The 18,174-nt window shown below is 36.2% G+C and overlaps 2 protein-coding genes across 3 annotated transcripts; both read right to left on the reverse strand.

The window, feature by feature from the left end:
- Nucleotides 1-1,413: 1,413 nt before the first annotated feature.
- Nucleotides 1,414-3,870, reverse strand: LOC137618234 (uncharacterized). The gene has a single exon (XM_068348386.1). It carries the CDS (start codon nucleotides 3,868-3,870, stop codon nucleotides 1,414-1,416), a length of 2,457 nt encoding a protein of 818 aa, XP_068204487.1.
- A 2,554-nt stretch (nucleotides 3,871-6,424) lies between these two features.
- Nucleotides 6,425-10,972, reverse strand: LOC137625876 (uncharacterized). Of its 2 annotated transcripts, XM_068356824.1 has the most exons (3): nucleotides 7,127-10,972; nucleotides 6,730-6,815; nucleotides 6,425-6,573 (listed from the first exon to the last, which is right to left on the reverse strand). In XM_068356824.1, the coding sequence occupies exon 1, from the start codon at nucleotides 10,970-10,972 to the stop codon at nucleotides 8,585-8,587; it is 2,388 nt and encodes a 795-aa protein (XP_068212925.1). In that variant the 3' UTR covers nucleotides 6,425-6,573; nucleotides 6,730-6,815; nucleotides 7,127-8,584. The 2 variants fall into 2 exon arrangements, with proteins under 2 accessions (XP_068212925.1, XP_068212916.1); XM_068356815.1 differs by lacking the exon at nucleotides 6,730-6,815.
- Nucleotides 10,973-18,174: the final 7,202 nt, after the last annotated feature.

Genomic DNA, 18,174 nt, shown 5'->3' on the forward strand with positions numbered 1-18,174 from the left:
ATCACAATTGCTGTGTTGGCTCTTGATGAGGCTTCCAAGAAGAAGGCAACGTAAGATGCGGATCCATGGTACAGATCACTTATTTTTTCACCATGACGATAAAGAGGCAAGCAAATCCAATGTTGTCACTGGTGTAGATGGCTAAGAACTAATTCTCATTTTCATTAAAAGCCGTCCACTTAACCTTTCTGTAAGAAATGTATAACGAGCAGCAAGTCTCTTCAACGACCCAAACCATCTTAAGTTTTAACAGGTTATTAAGGAATTGTCATCATTTTATGTAAACAAAAATTATTTAAATACTAAAAATGCATGTTGAAATAAAAACAATCATTTACAAACTTACCAAATTACCATATTATAAAAAGAAACAGAAAACAAAAAAATAACTTAAGTGTTATTTTTCAACACTCCCGGGGAAGAAATCAAATTTTACATAAGAATTATGTAAATTTGATCAAATAAAGAAAAAATATAATTAGTCTGAAATATCATCGTTTAGAATGGTTTTGAATTTTTGCCGTGATATCTCAGCAGCTTTTCTCAGTGGAAGTGTTCTAGAAAAGTCCATGCCTGGAATCTCTTCTTTTGATGCTACAGCATCCTCATCATCATCATCTGATGCTATAGCATCCTCATCAGACTCCTTCCTCAAGAGTGGTATTAAAGAAGTAACATGCCTTTTAGTAATTTCATTGGTTTTACCCTTCAGAACTTATGCAGCAGTTACCTCTTCGTTGATATTCTTGAAAACTTCTTTGACAATTCCCATAGGATAATTAACAGGTTTATATCCATCATCCTTAATCAGCACAATATCGCCGATACTGATTTGTTTATGGTTTACAGGAGCATATCTATCCTTCTTATCAGTAGCTTGTTTAATTAAAGTGTTCATGAATTCCCGATGATAGATTTCCAGCAAGTTATTTCTAATTTGTTTCAGCTTCTCATAAGATGTTTTAATTTTATGTACAACATCAAAGTCAACCTGAAAATCCTCATCAGAATCAGGGTCAGCTTGTAATGCAGGAATAATATTCAAAGAGACCAATGAATATCCATGAATAAGTTCTTCTGGCGTTATAGGGGTTGGTACATTATTAGAACAATCTCTTAATTCTTCTTTGAGTGCAATAGGCCTTCTATTGATCAAATGTACAGCATGACAAACAAGATATTCAAAATCCCTAAATTCAATGACATTATTTCTGATTGACTTCCGTATCATATGCTTGGTCATTTTGACTACGCTCTCAACCAATCCTCCAAGCTGACTGCAGCCCTTACAGTACTGTTGAAAATGGACTTTCTCAACATTATTATCAGTTAAATACTGAACAGTCTCGGCATCCTTCAGGAAATCCTGAACAATATTGGCTCCTGCTACTATTTGCGTACCCAAATCACTTACTATAAACTGAGGGACTCCATATTCAAAGAATGCAGTGACAAAGCACGCAAAAACTCTTCAACTGTCATATCCATACAGATCTTAAGATTAACTGCTCGTGTGAACATGCATGAAATAACAAGGATCCAAACCTTAACTTTATCTTTCCCTTGTCTCACATAAAATGGACCACAATAATCAAGGTATACATTACCAAAAGGTTTATCAGATGGACTCAATCTAAATTCCCTATAGGCTGATTGATTAAGTTTGACAGGTCTTTGGTTATATCTCCGGCATACAACACATTCCTTCAGAATCCTTTTAACTGTTGAGAAGAATTTTGGTATCCAGAATTTCCTACGTAATTCTGTCAAAAGGGCATAGCAACCAGCATGTTTCAAAAGCAAATGTTCATCCAATATAATAAGTTTTGTTAGAGTACTCTCTCTTGATAAAAGAATAGGATAAGTTTGGTTGGTTACACCACGCTTCTCATTAAATTTACAATTCACTCTTATTAAATTATGAGTGTCGGGATACAAATTCAACTGAGATATCAAATTAGGCATAGCCATCTTGGTTTTAGAGTTACTACTTAAATAGTCAATAACATATGGAAAATTTATTTGTTGATCCCTAGAGATGATTTGAGTCAAAGCCTTAGAGCGGAGGACCTTCTTATCAAAGCCATGTGACTTGTTTATAAACCCTTTCCATCGATCCCAGCATTCCAGAACTTTCGCATGTATAGATATCAACATATTCATATTTGAATATCTATCTAGAGGTATTAAGTGCTCTAGTTTTACAGTTTGGCTTTCTTTTATACTGGTTGATGCACTATATGCCTCAATGGTTTCTAAATTCTCGACCATTGGTACCTTGAAACCTAAAATGTCACTTCTACTAGCTTGATCGAGATCACGTATATTGGGACCCTTATGGTAATTAGACTTCATTAAGCTTTTGAATGACAGACATCGTGTAATTTTGTCAGCTGGGTTGTCCATTCCACTCACGAAAGAGAATACAACACTTCTCCCCTCACATAGCTTTGTTATATGATTCAGTTTGTTCATTACGAACACTGACCTTTTCTGCATTTTATCAAACTTATGAGAAAAGGACTTAAGCCACGACAGGGCAACAAAACTATCTGAGAATAGCCCCAAGTCAACTATTTTGATGGGCACCAGGCACTGTGTGCCACTCAGTTCATTATAGGTATCCAACAAAACCTCTGTACCCAAACATATAGACTGTAATTCGAGTGAAGGAATGGACTTTTCATGCAATTTGGATCCAATGAGTCTATTTTTCGCTAATACAAAGCTTCTTTCACCACTTCTTATATTGCATAAATATACAACAACTCCATAAACTCTTTTGCTAGCATCAACATAAGCCTCAAGTTTATATTCATCTGTCCTTTCACCAACACATCTCAGAAGCTCAAAAATAGGAGCAGAATTTACTTGGTTTGCAATATTTTTCCATTCCTTTTGTTGAAAGTCTCTAAGTTGTGCATCCCATCCAAGCGTTCTCTCACATTGTAAGTCTTGCATAAAAAGTCTAGCTCTGTTAAGAAGTGGACCATTTATGTTGAAAACATCATAATAATTAGATGCAATGGATCGCAAAATTCCCCTCTTTGTAGCAGCCTTTTCATCAAGGCACAATTTCCTGGTTGAAATTGTATCACTCCTTCGATTCCAGATCATCCCAAGTAGTTTCACCTCAATCTCAGATTTCTTGCATACTACATCCGATTGCATATTTTCTCCATCAATTTTATCTTGTAGTGTATAATCATTAGAAAACATCTGCTGTAGTTCAAATTTGTAAGGACCAAAAATACCCTGTAAAATCTCATATATCCAATTCAAGGTTTCAGATGATTCACAAGTAAATCCACCATTATCCATATAGAAGAGCTGATACATTATCCATTTTGCATTTCTTAGTCTAGGATTATCATTCTTGCTATCCAGTACTAAAATTTTGAAAAGAGCCAACATCAAAATTGTAGGACTGCATCGAAGTCCAAAAGGAAGACGAACATTTTTGTAGGCAATTATAGAGAAATCCCCTTTCTTAACATTCTTATACCACAAAAAGAGTAACTTCTGCTGATCAAGCTCACTGAGTGCAATTTGATTGAATGCTTTCTTAATATCGAAGATCAGTAATTTAGATCCGAATCCCAAATGAAGCATTGCAGACGTTATCTTCTGATTGAGTGATGGGCCAGCATACATAGCCTGATTATGATTGACCGTCATCACACTGGACCTGCTAGGTTCACAAACATTGGACAGGAAAACAACTCTGCATTTTGTTGTTTCCCGATCTAGTCTAAAAACTCCCATGTGTGCTAAAAAACTGCACTCAGGATGCTCATCCATGTACCTTTCTAGATTTGGTACTCTTTCAATTATTCCAAGTTTTTCTTGTTCTTTAAAATTTTCATTCATAAGTTCCAAATTTGCCTTGTTCCTTTGTAATTTTCTCGTGTTGGATCTCAATACAGCCTTTGCAAGGTTGAAATTCCGTCCAAGCAAATGACAGCTCTTTTCACTCTATAGAAGAGGCATCTCTAGCCTTCCTTCCTCGTTTCTTCTTGCGTTATCAAGGGTAAACTTAATGAAATTTGCATTACAATCTGACATCAAGTTTCCATCTTCATGGTCTGGTTCACAAATAGATTTCTCATACACAGACCGCAGCATCTCCTCAGTTGCACGTCTCAGCTCTGATTCTTCAATCATACCTTTTTCATTTAAAATAGCGAAGTTAGCTTGAACCTCCACCTCGCATTCCAAACTTAAGCCACTTGGCTCACCCATAGAACTTCCAAATCCAAGATACTTGCAGCATTCATCTATGCCATCAAATACAGGGGATTTGTTTCCATTTAACTTGCATGTTTCCTCATAATCGGCAACCGAGCGAGAGTGCTCCGAACACCAAGAACAAGAAAAATCCTTAGAAAGATAAGGTAGATTCTGTTGCATAATCTTGACATTACCCATTAACATCACTCCTGCAGCTGATCCCAAATAAACAGATGGGTGATCATTGCCAAATTTTACTGAAAAATCTAATAAACAATGGACATCATTTGTACCGAGTATCAAGTCAATATCCTTTATTTTATCACTACCATCAGTCAAATATTTATCAGCTAATTTGAAGCCTTTTTTGCCAAAGGCCCTGGCCACTTCTGAAATTCCTGGCAATGACAAATTTATATCTATGCTTGGTACACACAATGCATGTATTACACAAGCCTTATCATCAAAGTTGCACTTTAATTCAACTATCTTGGATTTATACTTCTTACTTGAATTAAAACCATTGACTGTTAAAGAGACATTATCTTCTAACACTTTCAACCTCTTATCACTTGCAAGTTTTTCAGTTACAAAACTGGTCTGACAGCCACAGTCCTTCAAACCTCTAACAAGGGCTCCATTCAACATTTCACAGGTAAAAGTTGGCAAAACAGAGGCGCCATCAGTGGTATGCAAAGCCTTAGTTATAATCATTATATCACTTGAGGTTTCCCTGTGTTTTGAATTACCTGCTTTTACTTCCTTGCTACCTCTCGCATTCATTTGTAGTTTTTCATCATGAGATTTTTCACCTTGATGATCACACAAAAATGAAAAATGCCAACCCTTACAAAAATAGCATTTCTTAAAGAATTTAAACTCGCATTTTTCAGTGGTATGTCCAATGTTAGCACATTTCTTGCAACCATTAAGTTCTTCTAAGCGTCTCAGCTTATGCTCTGGTTCTTTATATTTTATACACTTATGTGTTGCATGGGTTTCCTGGCAAAGAGTGCACCTTTTCCTCGGAGAAGCGGCGTCAGCAGTACTAATTCTGTTAGTTTCATTATCCTCATATTTAAAATTAACTGCAAGTGATGTAGAAGATTTTCCTCCTTGTCTCCTCCTTTCATTAAACTTCCTTGTGACGTCCATATAACGTTCAGATGCTTCAAAGAATTTTTCCTTTATCTCCTCAAGTGATGGACGTACATGATTAGTCACATTTATTAGCTGAGCTTTAAAGGAGTCATTCATGCCTTGCCAGATGAAATACTGCAAAATATCATCTACTTTGATTTCCAATGTAGAAAAAGTTTGTTACATTAGTAATTTTTCCAATATAGGAAAAAGGATCAGTGCCGTACTCAAGCTTCATTTCACTTAATTGCTTAATTACATTGAATTTCTGCAGCCAGTGCTTCTTTAAGCAATTTCTTAGCATCAGTATAGGTCTGCTTTGAAATTTCAAGATTCTCGAGTAAAATTGAGGCTCTGCCTGATACCTGTTGCTTGAGAAGTAATAGTTTATCTCTCTCAGTGTAAGAATATGTGGCAATAGCCAATTCAAACTCAACAAGAAATTTTTCAACATTTTCACTTTCGGTGCTAGAGTAAACCGGAAGTGGAACTACAGGACTCTTTAAGAGACTTCTTGCGGTCTCAGAATCCTTGGCCTCAAGCTTAGAATCCATCAATTATAAAACAGCAAAACAGGTATTTAATTTATCTGAGTAATCATCACAAGACTGCAATTCTAATAAGAACTCCTCTTCATTTGTCCCGTCTCCATACAAAGACTTATGCATTACAGTATTAAGACTGTTCAACTGATCACTGTACGATACCAATTTAATTTGAACAGCCTTCAACTCAGTTTTATTCATACACGTGAATTTATCATGTCCATTAAACAACCGCGTTACTTGGCCACGAATATATTTACGAGTCTTTAATTCTATACTCATTTCAATAAAATTTAAAACTTAGACCATGGACCCGCAAACAAACGAAACCCCAACCAGGAAGCTAACCAGACAGCAAAAACAGCACCTTACTTAAGCCCCACGTTGGGCGCCATCTTGAAAAACTCACTACGTAATTGGATAATTAATACAGAGAGCAATTTCTTATTTTAATTCAACCTTCACAAAATTATGAACTTTAAAACTTCAACCAAAAAACTACTAAGAAATTGAATAAGAAAAGATAAAATGATTTCATGTATTGCTGCTCAAATTAAAACCAATGCTGTTGTTGCTGCTGTCGAAGATGATCGCCTTAAATGGAGGTCAAAGCGATGGTCAAGCATCTCCAACTTCCAATTACCATTCTCAAGAACCCCTAGATAAGCATAAAATACCAAATATCAGTTACACTTCAAATGGTAACTTAAACTATCGAAATCACTAATAAATTATTCAAACACAGGAATGCCATTCAAATATATGTATTGTATCAATAATGGATTTCACTTAAAATTATCAAATTAATAATTACCTAAAGGCAATGGTCCACTTTGCGTATTAAGTATATCACTTGTATACAACGAGCCAAATTTACAGTAAGGCCGAACGAATAACCACCTAAGTAGTAAAGCAACGAATGTAAACAAACTATTAATTAACGTAAAAGTGGCAAAATGAGAGAATACCAAAATAAGATACAACACTTAAATTATCTAACCAGCACAAAGTAACTGAATATAAAATGAATCTCTTAACTATGACTGGCAAAGTATAATATGGCAATCCCATAAAATTGTAAATGATATAAATATTATCCAAGGGTATATTTATTTGTGGGGGCTAAAAATCAAAGCAAGGGACTTCCATTATCAAATGAACTATGGATTATAAATCACAAAATTTAAATGACCTTTAAAATGATGACGTACCTCACAACCCATACCGTCCGTGTATGCTGTTTGTAAATGAAACAAATCACAATTGCTGTGTTGGCTCTTGATGAGGCTTCCAAGAAGAAGGCAACGTAAGATGCGGATCCATGGTACAGATCACTTATTTTTTCACCATGACGATAAAGAGGCAAGCAAATCCAATGTTGTCACTGGTGTAGATGGCTAAGAACTAATTCTCATTTTCATTAAAAGCCGTCCACTTCTCCTTTCTGTAAGAAATGTATAACGAGCAGCAAGTCTCTTCAACGACCCAAACCATTTTAAGTTTTAACAGGTTATTAAGGAATTGTCATCATTTTATGTAAACAAAAATTATTTAAATACTAAAAATGCATGTTGAAATAAAAACAATCATTTACAAACTTACCAAATTACCATATTATAAAAAGAAACAGAAAACAAAAAAATAACTTAAGTGTTATTTTTCAACACTCCCGGGGAAGAAATCAAATTTTACATAAGAATTATGTAAATTTGATCAAATAAAGAAAAAATATAATTAGTCTGAAATATCATCGTTTAGAATGGTTTTGAATTTTTGCCGTGATATCTCAGCAGCTTTTCTCAGTGGAAGTGTTCTAGAAAAGTCCATGCCTGGAATCTCTTCTTTCGATGCTACAGCATCCTCATCATCATCATCTGATGCTATAGCATCCTCATCAGACTCCTTCCTCAAGAGTGGTATTAAAGAAGTAACATGCCTTTTAGTAATTTCATTGGTTTTACCCTTCAGAACTTATGCAGCAGTTACCTCTTCGTTGATATTCTTGAAAACTTCTTTGACAATTCCCATAGGATAATTAACAGGTTTATATCCATCATCCTTAATCAGCACAATATCGCCGATACTGATTTGTTTATGGTTTACAGGAGCATATCTATCCTTCTTATCAGTAGCTTGTTTAATTAAAGTGTTCATGAATTCCCGATGATAGATTTCCAGCAAGTTATTTCTAATTTGTTTCAGCTTCTCATAAGATGTTTTAATTTTATGTACAACATCAAAGTCAACCTGAAAATCCTCATCAGAATCAGGGTCAGCTTGTAATGCAGGAATAATATTCAAAGAGACCAATGAATATCCATGAATAAGTTCTTCTGGCGTTATAGGGGTTGGTACATTATTAGAACAATCTCTTAATTCTTCTTTGAGTGCAATAGGCCTTCTATTGATCAAATGTACAGCATGACAAACAAGATATTCAAAATCCCTAAATTCAATGACATTATTTCTGATTGACTTCCGTATCATATGCTTGGTCATTTTGACTACGCTCTCAACCAATCCTCCAAGCTGACTGCAGCCCTTACAGTACTGTTGAAAATGGACTTTCTCAACATTATTATCAGTTAAATACTGAACAGTCTCGGCATCCTTCAGGAAATCCTGAACAATATTGGCTCCTGCTACTATTTGCGTACCCAAATCACTTACTATAAACTGAGGGACTCCATATTCAAAGAATGCAGTGACAAAGCACGCAAAAACTCTTCAACTGTCATATCCATACAGATCTTAAGATTAACTGCTCGTGTGAACATGCATGAAATAACAAGGATCCAAACCTTAACTTTATCTTTCCCTTGTCTCACATAAAATGGACCACAATAATCAAGGTATACATTACCAAAAGGTTTATCAGATGGACTCAATCTAAATTCCCTATAGGCTGATTGATTAAGTTTGACAGGTCTTTGGTTATATCTCCGGCATACAACACATTCCTTCAGAATCCTTTTAACTGTTGAGAAGAATTTTGGTATCCAGAATTTCCTACGTAATTCTGTCAAAAGGGCATAGCAACCAGCATGTTTCAAAAGCAAATGTTCATCCAATATAATAAGTTTTGTTAGAGTACTCTCTCTTGATAAAAGAATAGGATAAGTTTGGTTGGTTACACCGCGCTTCTCATTAAATTTACAATTCACTCTTATTAAATTATGAGTGTCGGGATACAAATTCAACTGAGATATCAAATTAGGCATAGCCATCTTGGTTTTAGAGTTACTACTTAAATAGTCAATAACATATGGAAAATTTATTTGTTGATCCCTAGAGATGATTTGAGTCAAAGCCTTAGAGCGGAGGACCTTCTTATCAAAGCCATGTGACTTGTTTATAAACCCTTTCCATCGATCCCAGCATTCCAGAACTTTCGCATGTATAGATATCAACATATTCATATTTGAATATCTATCTAGAGGTATTAAGTGCTCTAGTTTTACAGTTTGGCTTTCTTTTATACTGGTTGATGCACTATATGCCTCAATGGTTTCTAAATTCTCGACCATTGGTACCTTGAAACCTAAAATGTCACTTCTACTAGCTTGATCGAGATCACGTATATTGGGACCCTTATGGTAATTAGACTTCATTAAGCTTTTGAATGACAGACATCGTGTAATTTTGTCAGCTGGGTTGTCCATTCCACTCACGAAAGAGAATACAACACTTCTCCCCTCACATAGCTTTGTTATATGATTCAGTTTGTTCATTACGAACACTGACCTTTTCTGCATTTTATCAAACTTATGAGAAAAGGACTTAAGCCACGACAGGGCAACAAAACTATCTGAGAATAGCCCCAAGTCAACTATTTTGATGGGCACCAGGCACTGTGTGCCACTCAGTTCATTATAGGTATCCAACAAAACCTCTGTACCCAAACATATAGACTGTAATTCGAGTGAAGGAATGGACTTTTCATGCAATTTGGATCCAATGAGTCTATTTTTCGCTAATACAAAGCTTCTTTCACCACTTCTTATATTGCATAAATATACAACAACTCCATAAACTCTTTTGCTAGCATCAACATAAGCCTCAAGTTTATATTCATCTGTCCTTTCACCAACACATCTCAGAAGCTCAAAAATAGGAGCAGAATTTACTTGGTTTGCAATATTTTTCCATTCCTTTTGTTGAAAGTCTCTAAGTTGTGCATCCCATCCAAGCGTTCTCTCACATTGTAAGTCTTGCATAAAAAGTCTAGCTCTGTTAAGAAGTGGACCATTTATGTTGAAAACATCATAATAATTAGATGCAATGGATCGCAAAATTCCCCTCTTTGTAGCAGCCTTTTCATCAAGGCACAATTTCCTGGTTGAAATTGTATCACTCCTTCGATTCCAGATCATCCCAAGTAGTTTCACCTCAATCTCAGATTTCTTGCATACTACATCCGATTGCATATTTTCTCCATCAATTTTATCTTGTAGTGTATAATCATTAGAAAACATCTGCTGTAGTTCAAATTTGTAAGGACCAAAAATACCCTGTAAAATCTCATATATCCAATTCAAGGTTTCAGATGATTCACAAGTAAATCCACCATTATCCATATAGAAGAGCTGATACATTATCCATTTTGCATTTCTTAGTCTAGGATTATCATTCTTGCTATCCAGTACTAAAATTTTAAAAAGAGCCAACATCAAAATTGTAGGACTGCATCGAAGTCCAAAAGGAAGACGAACATTTTTGTAGGCAATTATAGAGAAATCCCCTTTCTTAGCATTCTTATACCACAAAAAGAGTAACTTCTGCTGATCAAGCTCACTGAGTGCAATTTGATTGAATGCTTTCTTAATATCGAAGATCAGTAATTTAGATCCGAATCCCAAATGAAGCATTGCAGACGTTATCTTCTGATTGAGTGATGGGCCAGCATACATAGCCTGATTATGATTGACCGTCATCACACTGGACCTGCTAGGTTCACAAACATTGGACAGGAAAACAACTCTGCATTTTGTTGTTTCCCGATCTAGTCTAAAAACTCCCATGTGTGCTAAAAAACTGCACTCAGGATGCTCATCCATGTACCTTTCTAGATTTGGTACTCTTTCAATTATTCCAAGTTTTTCTTATTCTTTAAAATTTTCATTCATAAGTTCCAAATTTGCCTTGTTCCTTTGTAATTTTCTCGTGTTGGATCTCAATACAGCCTTTGCAAGGTTGAAATTCCGTCCAAGCAAATGACAGCTCTCTTCATTCCATAGAAGAGGCATCTCTAGCCTTCCTTCCTCGTTTCTTCTTGCGTTATCAAGGGTAAACTTAATCAAATTTGCATTACAATCTGACATCAAGTTTCCATCTTCATGGTCTGGTTCACAAATAGATTTCTCATACACAGACCGCAGCATCTCCTCAGTTGCACGTCTCAGCTCTGATTCTTCAATCATACCTTTTTCATTTAAAATAGCGAAGTTAGCTTGAACCTCCACCTCGCATTCCAAACTTAAGTCACTTGGCTCACCCATAGAACTTCCAAATCCAAGATACTTGCAGCATTCATCTATGCCATCAAATACAGGGGATTTGTTTCCATTTAACTTGCATGTTTCCTCATAATCGGCAACCGAGCGAGAGTGCTCCGAACACCAAGAACAAGAAAAATCCTTTGAAAGATAAGGTAGATTCTGTTGCATAATCTTGACATTACCCATTAACATCACTCCTGCAGCTGATCCCAAATAAACAGATGGGTGATCATTGCCAAATTTTACTGAAAAATCTAATAAACAATGGACATCATTTGTACCGAGTATCAAGTCAATATCCTTTATTTTATCACTACCATCAGTCAAATATTTATCAGCTAATTTGAAGCCTTTTTTGCCAAAGGCCCTGGCCACTTCTGAAATTCCTGGCAATGACAAATTTATATCTATGCTTGGTACACACAATGCATGTATTACACAAGCCTTATCATCAAAGTTGCACTTTAATTCAACTATCTTGGATTTATACTTCTTACTTGAATTAAAACCATTGACTGTTAAAGAGACATTATCTTCTAACACTTTCAACCTCTTATCACTTGCAAGTTTTTCAGTTACAAAACTGGTCTGACAGCCACAGTCCTTCAAACCTCTAACAAGGGCTCCATTCAACATTTCACAGGTAAAAGTTGGCAAAACAGAGGCGCCATCAGTGGTATGCAAAGCCTTAGTTATAATCATTATATCACTTGAGGTTTCCCTGTGTTTTGAATTACCTGCTTTTACTTCCTTGCTACCTCTCGCATTCATTTGTAGTTTTTCATCATGAGATTTTTCACCTTGATGATCACACAAAAATGAAAAATGCCAACCCTTACAAAAATAGCATTTCTTAAAGAATTTAAACTCGCATTTTTCAGTGGTATGTCCAATGTTAGCACATTTCTTGCAACCATTAAGTTCTTCTAAGCGTCTCAGCTTATGCTCTGGTTCTTTATATTTTATACACTTATGTGTTGCATGGGTTTCCTGGCAAAGAGTGCACCTTTTCCTCGGAGAAGCGGCGTCAGCAGTACTAATTCTGTTAGTTTCATTATCCTCATATTTAACATTAACTGCAAGTGATGTAGAAGATTTTCCTCCTTGTCTCCTCCTTTCATTAAACTTCCTTGTGACGTCCATATAACGTTCAGATGCTTCAAAGAATTTTTCCTTTATCTCCTCAAGTGATGGACGTACATGATTAGTCACATTTATTAGCTGAGCTTTAAAGGAGTCATTCATGCCTTGCCAGATGAAATACTGCAAAATATCATCTACTTTGATTTCCAATGTAGAAAAAGTTTCAGTTACATTAGTAATTTTTCCAATATAGGAAAAAGGATCAGTGCCGTACTCAAGCTTCATTTCACTTAATTGCTTAATTACATTGAATTTCTGCAGCCAGTGCTTCTTTAAGCAATTTCTTAGCATCAGTATAGGTCTGCTTTGAAATTTCAAGATTCTCGAGTAAAATTGAGGCTCTGCCTGATACCTGTTGCTTGAGAAGTAATAGTTTATCTCTCTCAGTGTAAGAATATGTGGCAATAGCCAATTCAAACTCAACAAGAAATTTTTCAACATTTTCACTTTCGGTGCTAGAGTAAACCGGAAGTGGAACTACAGGACTCTTTAAGAGACTTCTTGCGGTCTCAGAATCCTTGGCCTCAAGCTTAGAATCCATCAATTATAAAACAGCAAAACAGGTATTTAATTTATCTGAGTAATCATCACAAGACTGCAATTCTAATAAGAACTCCTCTTCATTTGTCCCGTCTCCATACAAAGACTTATGCATTACAGTATTAAGACTGTTCAACTGATCACTGTACGATACCAATTTAATTTGAACAGCCTTCAACTCAGTTTTATTCATACACGTGAATTTATCATGTTCATTAAACAACCGCGTTACTTGGCCACGAATATATTTACGAGTCTTTAATTCTATACTCATTTCAATAAAATTTGAAACTTAGACCATGGACCCGCAAACAAACGAAACCCCAACCAGGAAGCTAACCAGACAGCAAAAACAGCACCTTACTTAAGCCCCACATTGGGCGCCATCTTGAAAAACTCACTACGTAATTGGATAATTAATACAGAGAGCAATTTTCTTATTTTAGTTCAACCTTCACAAAATTATGAACTTTTAAACTTCAACCAAAAAACAACTAAGAAATTGAATAAGAAAAGATAAAATGATTTCATGTATTGCTGCTCAAATTAAAACCAATGCTGTTGTTGCTGCTGTCGAAGATGATCGCCTTAAATGGAGGTCAAAGCGATGGTCAAGCATCTCCAACTTCCAATTACCATTCTCAAGAACCCCTAGATAAGCATAAAATACCAAATATCAGTTACACTTCAAATGGTAACTTAAACTATCGAAATCACTAATAAATTATTCAAACACAGGAATGCCATTCAAATATATGTATTGTATCAATAATGGATTTCACTTAAAATTATCAAATTAATAATTACCTAAAGGCAATGGTCCACTTTGCGTATTAAGTATATCACTTGTATACAACGAGCCAAATTTACAGTAAGGCCGAACGAATAACCACCTAAGTAGTAAAGCAACGAATGTAAACAAACTATTAATTAACGTAAAAGTGGCAAAATGAGAGAATACCAAAATAAGATACAACACTTAAATTATCTAACCAGCACAAAGTAACTGAATATAAATTGAATCTCTTAACTATGACTGGCAAAGTATAATATGGCAATCCCATAAAATTGTAAATGATATAAATATTATCCAAGGGTATATTTATTTGTGGGGGCTAAAAATCAAAGCAAGGGACTTCCATTATCAAATGAACTATGGATTATAAATCACAAAATTTAAATGACCTTTAAAATGATGACGTACCTCACAACCCATACCGTCCGTGTATGCTGTTTGTAAATGAAACAAATCACAATTGCTGTGTTGGCTCTTGATGAGGCTTCCAAGAAGAAGGCAACGTAAGATGCGGATCCATGGTACAGATCACTTATTTTTTCACCATGACGATAAAGAGGCAAGCAAATCCAATGTTGTCACTGGTGTAGATGGCTAAGAACTAATTCTCATTTTCATTAAAAGCCGTCCACTTCTCCTTTCTGTAAGAAATGTATAACGAGCAGCAAGTCTCTTCAACGACCCAAACCATCTTAAGTTTTAACAGGTTATTAAGGAATTGTCATCATTTTATGTAAACAAAAATTATTTAAATACTAAAAATGCATGTTAAAATAAAAACAATCATTTACAAACTTACCAAATTACCATATTATAAAAAGAAACAGAAAACAAAAAAAAACTTAAGTGTTATTTTTCAACAGACGTTGTTACTTATTTTAGAATGATTTATTGTTAATTTGTTCTCTTCATTTATTTATTTCCTTATTTCCTTTCCTCACTGGGCTATTTTTCCCTGTTGGAGCCCCTGGGCTTATAGCATCTTGCTTTTCCAACTAGGGTTGTAGCTTGGATAATAATAATAATAATAATAATGATAATAATAAAAATAATAATAATAAAAATAGTTCTAATAATTATAATAATAATAATGATAATAATAATAATAATAATAATAATAATAATAATAATAATAATAATAATAATAATGATAATAATAACAATAACAGTATGAATAAACAGATCTATTTTTGGGTGAGATGGCCATGTCGTCCTGATGGAAGTTCCTTAAAGTAGCTTCCTAAGGGATATATATACTACAGTGATATTCCCAGAGAATTTTACCTTTAGGTATCCAGAATTCTAACTCCTGGTGCGAATATCCTTAAATTTTCTCCCAAGGATATCGCATAATATCAGCGGATGCATTCTTTACACGCCTCCATAGCAATCTGCACCCCAAACAGCGTTTTGGCTTCGAGGAGGATTTGGCAAAATAAAAGGGAGCCGTGCAAAGGCTCTCCCCGCTCTCGTAATACTATTGGGAATGCAAAAGCGCCATTCCCAAGATGGCTGACATTCCTTGTAGCATTGAGCGTGGTGTTTCAGATACAGTACCATGGGAGAGATACTGTGAAGATCTTTTCTTTTAGAAGAGATGGGTGGGTCCATCAGGACGACATGGCCATCTCACCCAAAAATAGATTTTTCGCTTCGCTCAAAATCCGTTTTTTGGGCTCAAGCCATGTCGTCGTGATGGAAGCATACCAGAGCATTAGTGTATCTGTGGATTTCTAATCAGTGCATTAACCTTATAGCAACATTTTCTATGGTAATGGGGACCACATGAGACAAGGGACGTTACCGTTATTCGTCACCATCACTAATCATAACCAATGTTAGTGCTTCCTGCCTCCTACAGGGAAGAGTCATTCTAGACAGTAGAAAAGGGATCTTGAGGTTAACATACATAGTATGACCAAACATAAGTACACACTGGATATACAATTAGTCTCATAGTTGTATATTTTGCTAAAATAACATCAGTGTCTCTTATATCTAAAATTTGATGCATACAAATATATGAAGGATACTTACTTTGGTAAGTTGAAGAACTCTGGTATGTATACATACAATTGTCTGGCGAAGGTGGACGCACTACATTCTAATAGACATTTATTACTAATAAATGACTAAAAGATATTCAGTAAAACGAATGTAGTATGACAATGGGATTATACCTGTAACAAGTACAGAGACTATAATTCCTTCTTGAAGGAAGAAATGATGAGTGCCACTCTCAGACTGAAGAAAAATTATAAAACAATTTCTCTTCATAATTCCTGTACTGGTTACTTCTATCTGCACTGTGTACTTCGTACACCGGCACTAGTGTTATCTGTATAATTCCACACCTGGGATTTTGAGCAGAGCTAGTGTTATCATGGTAACACTTAATTAAAAGAAGTCACACCTAAGAGGGGTGACCACTTCTCCCTTTAATTGACAGTCCCAGTCTATTAGCTGTTCATTGTAGAATTAGACGGCAGGTTAAATACTCTACCTGGCGTCACCACATATTGCTTCAGATCATGGGTTTGTCTAGCATAGTGTATGTAGAACACTCTGGATGATTCTCATCCGTTACATGTGCGAGGACATGTGAGGTCCCAAACCATAAACTGTTTACCACAGTAATTAGGGGGCAGGTTTTAATACACTACCTGCTGCCACTTTGAAGTGTTTCAGTTCATGCACTTGTTTTGCATAGTGTTTGTAAAACACTCTGGATGATTTCCATCCAGTGTATGAACGAAGGCGCTCAAAGTCCATATACTGAAAGAAGTTCAGTGATGAAGCAATCTTTCTCGGATCATGACCTGGGGGAGTACTGTCCGGATCCGCTCTACGAATAAAGTAAGCGAGCTTCGCCCTTAGTTGTTTTAGGGATAAATTTGATCCAGAAGTTTCTCCTTTAAAGAGCTGTCCTCCCCTGAAGTCTGAAGTTCTACGAAGATAGACCTTTAGACACTCTACAGGACATAGAGAGACATCTTCCTTCAGAGGGCAGATTCTCCAGGGACCCCACCTCTAAGTGGGTAGCTCGTTTTTAGCGAGAAAGGATGGATCAGGAAATAGATTCAGTTTTCCCACTTCCGTGAACTGAATGTGACCCTCATCTCTGGATATGGCCACTATTTCACTAAATCTAGCCCCGGAGGTGATAGCGAACAGAAAAATAACCTTTTGGGTTAGATCCTTAAGAGAACAATCTTCATTGTTCGCAGATGAGGCATAATGTAAGACCTTGTCCAAAGACCAAGAGATGGGCTTTGGTGGTACCGCGGGCTTAAGCCTAGCACATGCCTTCGGAATCTTATTAAAGATTTCATTCGCCAGATCCACTTGAAAGACATACAGGAGAGGCCTAGTCAAGGCTGACTTGCACGTATTTATCGCATTGGCCGCCAGACCTTGGCTATGAAGGTGAACAAAGAAGGACAGACAGAAGTTCATTGAAATTTCTTTCGGGCCTTTTGCTTTGACAAACGCAACCCACGTTTTCCAGGAAGACTCATATTGTCTTCTAGTTGACTTGGCCTTGTATTCTTCTAAGAATTCTATATTGCCTTTTGAGATCCTAAACCTTTTTCTAACCGCTAGAGCGAGAAAATCATGAAATGAAGGGTTTGGGTTGTCTGTGATAAAACGAAGGCAGTTAATTTCTGAATCTTCGGAAATATACCTAGGGTCAGAGCTAGGACCAGCCTCATCTAGTCTATCAGCCCCACTAGAGGATACTCGTATGGGGCTATATAGCGAGGTAGTTTCTTGAAGATGCTCGTGATAAAGAGGTCGAATTACAATTCCGGGACTTGTTCCCATCTGGGAGGGAATATGTCTGCGCCCATGGACCATTCCAACTCTATCGGTTTGTATCGAAATAGAGTATCCACCGTCACATCGTGGATCAGTTATAAATGAACTGCTGGTAGGTGCCGTCCCTTTAAGAGAGGGATGGGTAACTTCACCAAGACTGAATGAGACGTTCGAATGTGACGTCTTATTATCGCTTCGGTGTCCCAGATCAGTCGTAGGGAGTCTGATCTGTGTGGAGAGGGCTTCCCCACCCATGAAAGGACCAGCAGAGTCTTGGGACTTCCGTGCTCTAATTTCTGTTAGAGAAGTGATTAAAGAGGGATTGATCTCAGTCTTTTTTTATCTCTTCAAGCGTTTGATGCGTGTTTTCTTCAAGCTCTTAACGCACCTTTCCAGTGTGCCCTTAGCACCAGGTCTGTCACTATACACTATAGCAAACTGGGGAAAGTTTAGCGCTTTTTCC

This window comes from Palaemon carinicauda, chromosome 2 (genome assembly GCF_036898095.1).
Source record: "Palaemon carinicauda isolate YSFRI2023 chromosome 2, ASM3689809v2, whole genome shotgun sequence".
NCBI lineage: Eukaryota > Metazoa > Arthropoda > Malacostraca > Decapoda > Palaemonidae > Palaemon > Palaemon carinicauda.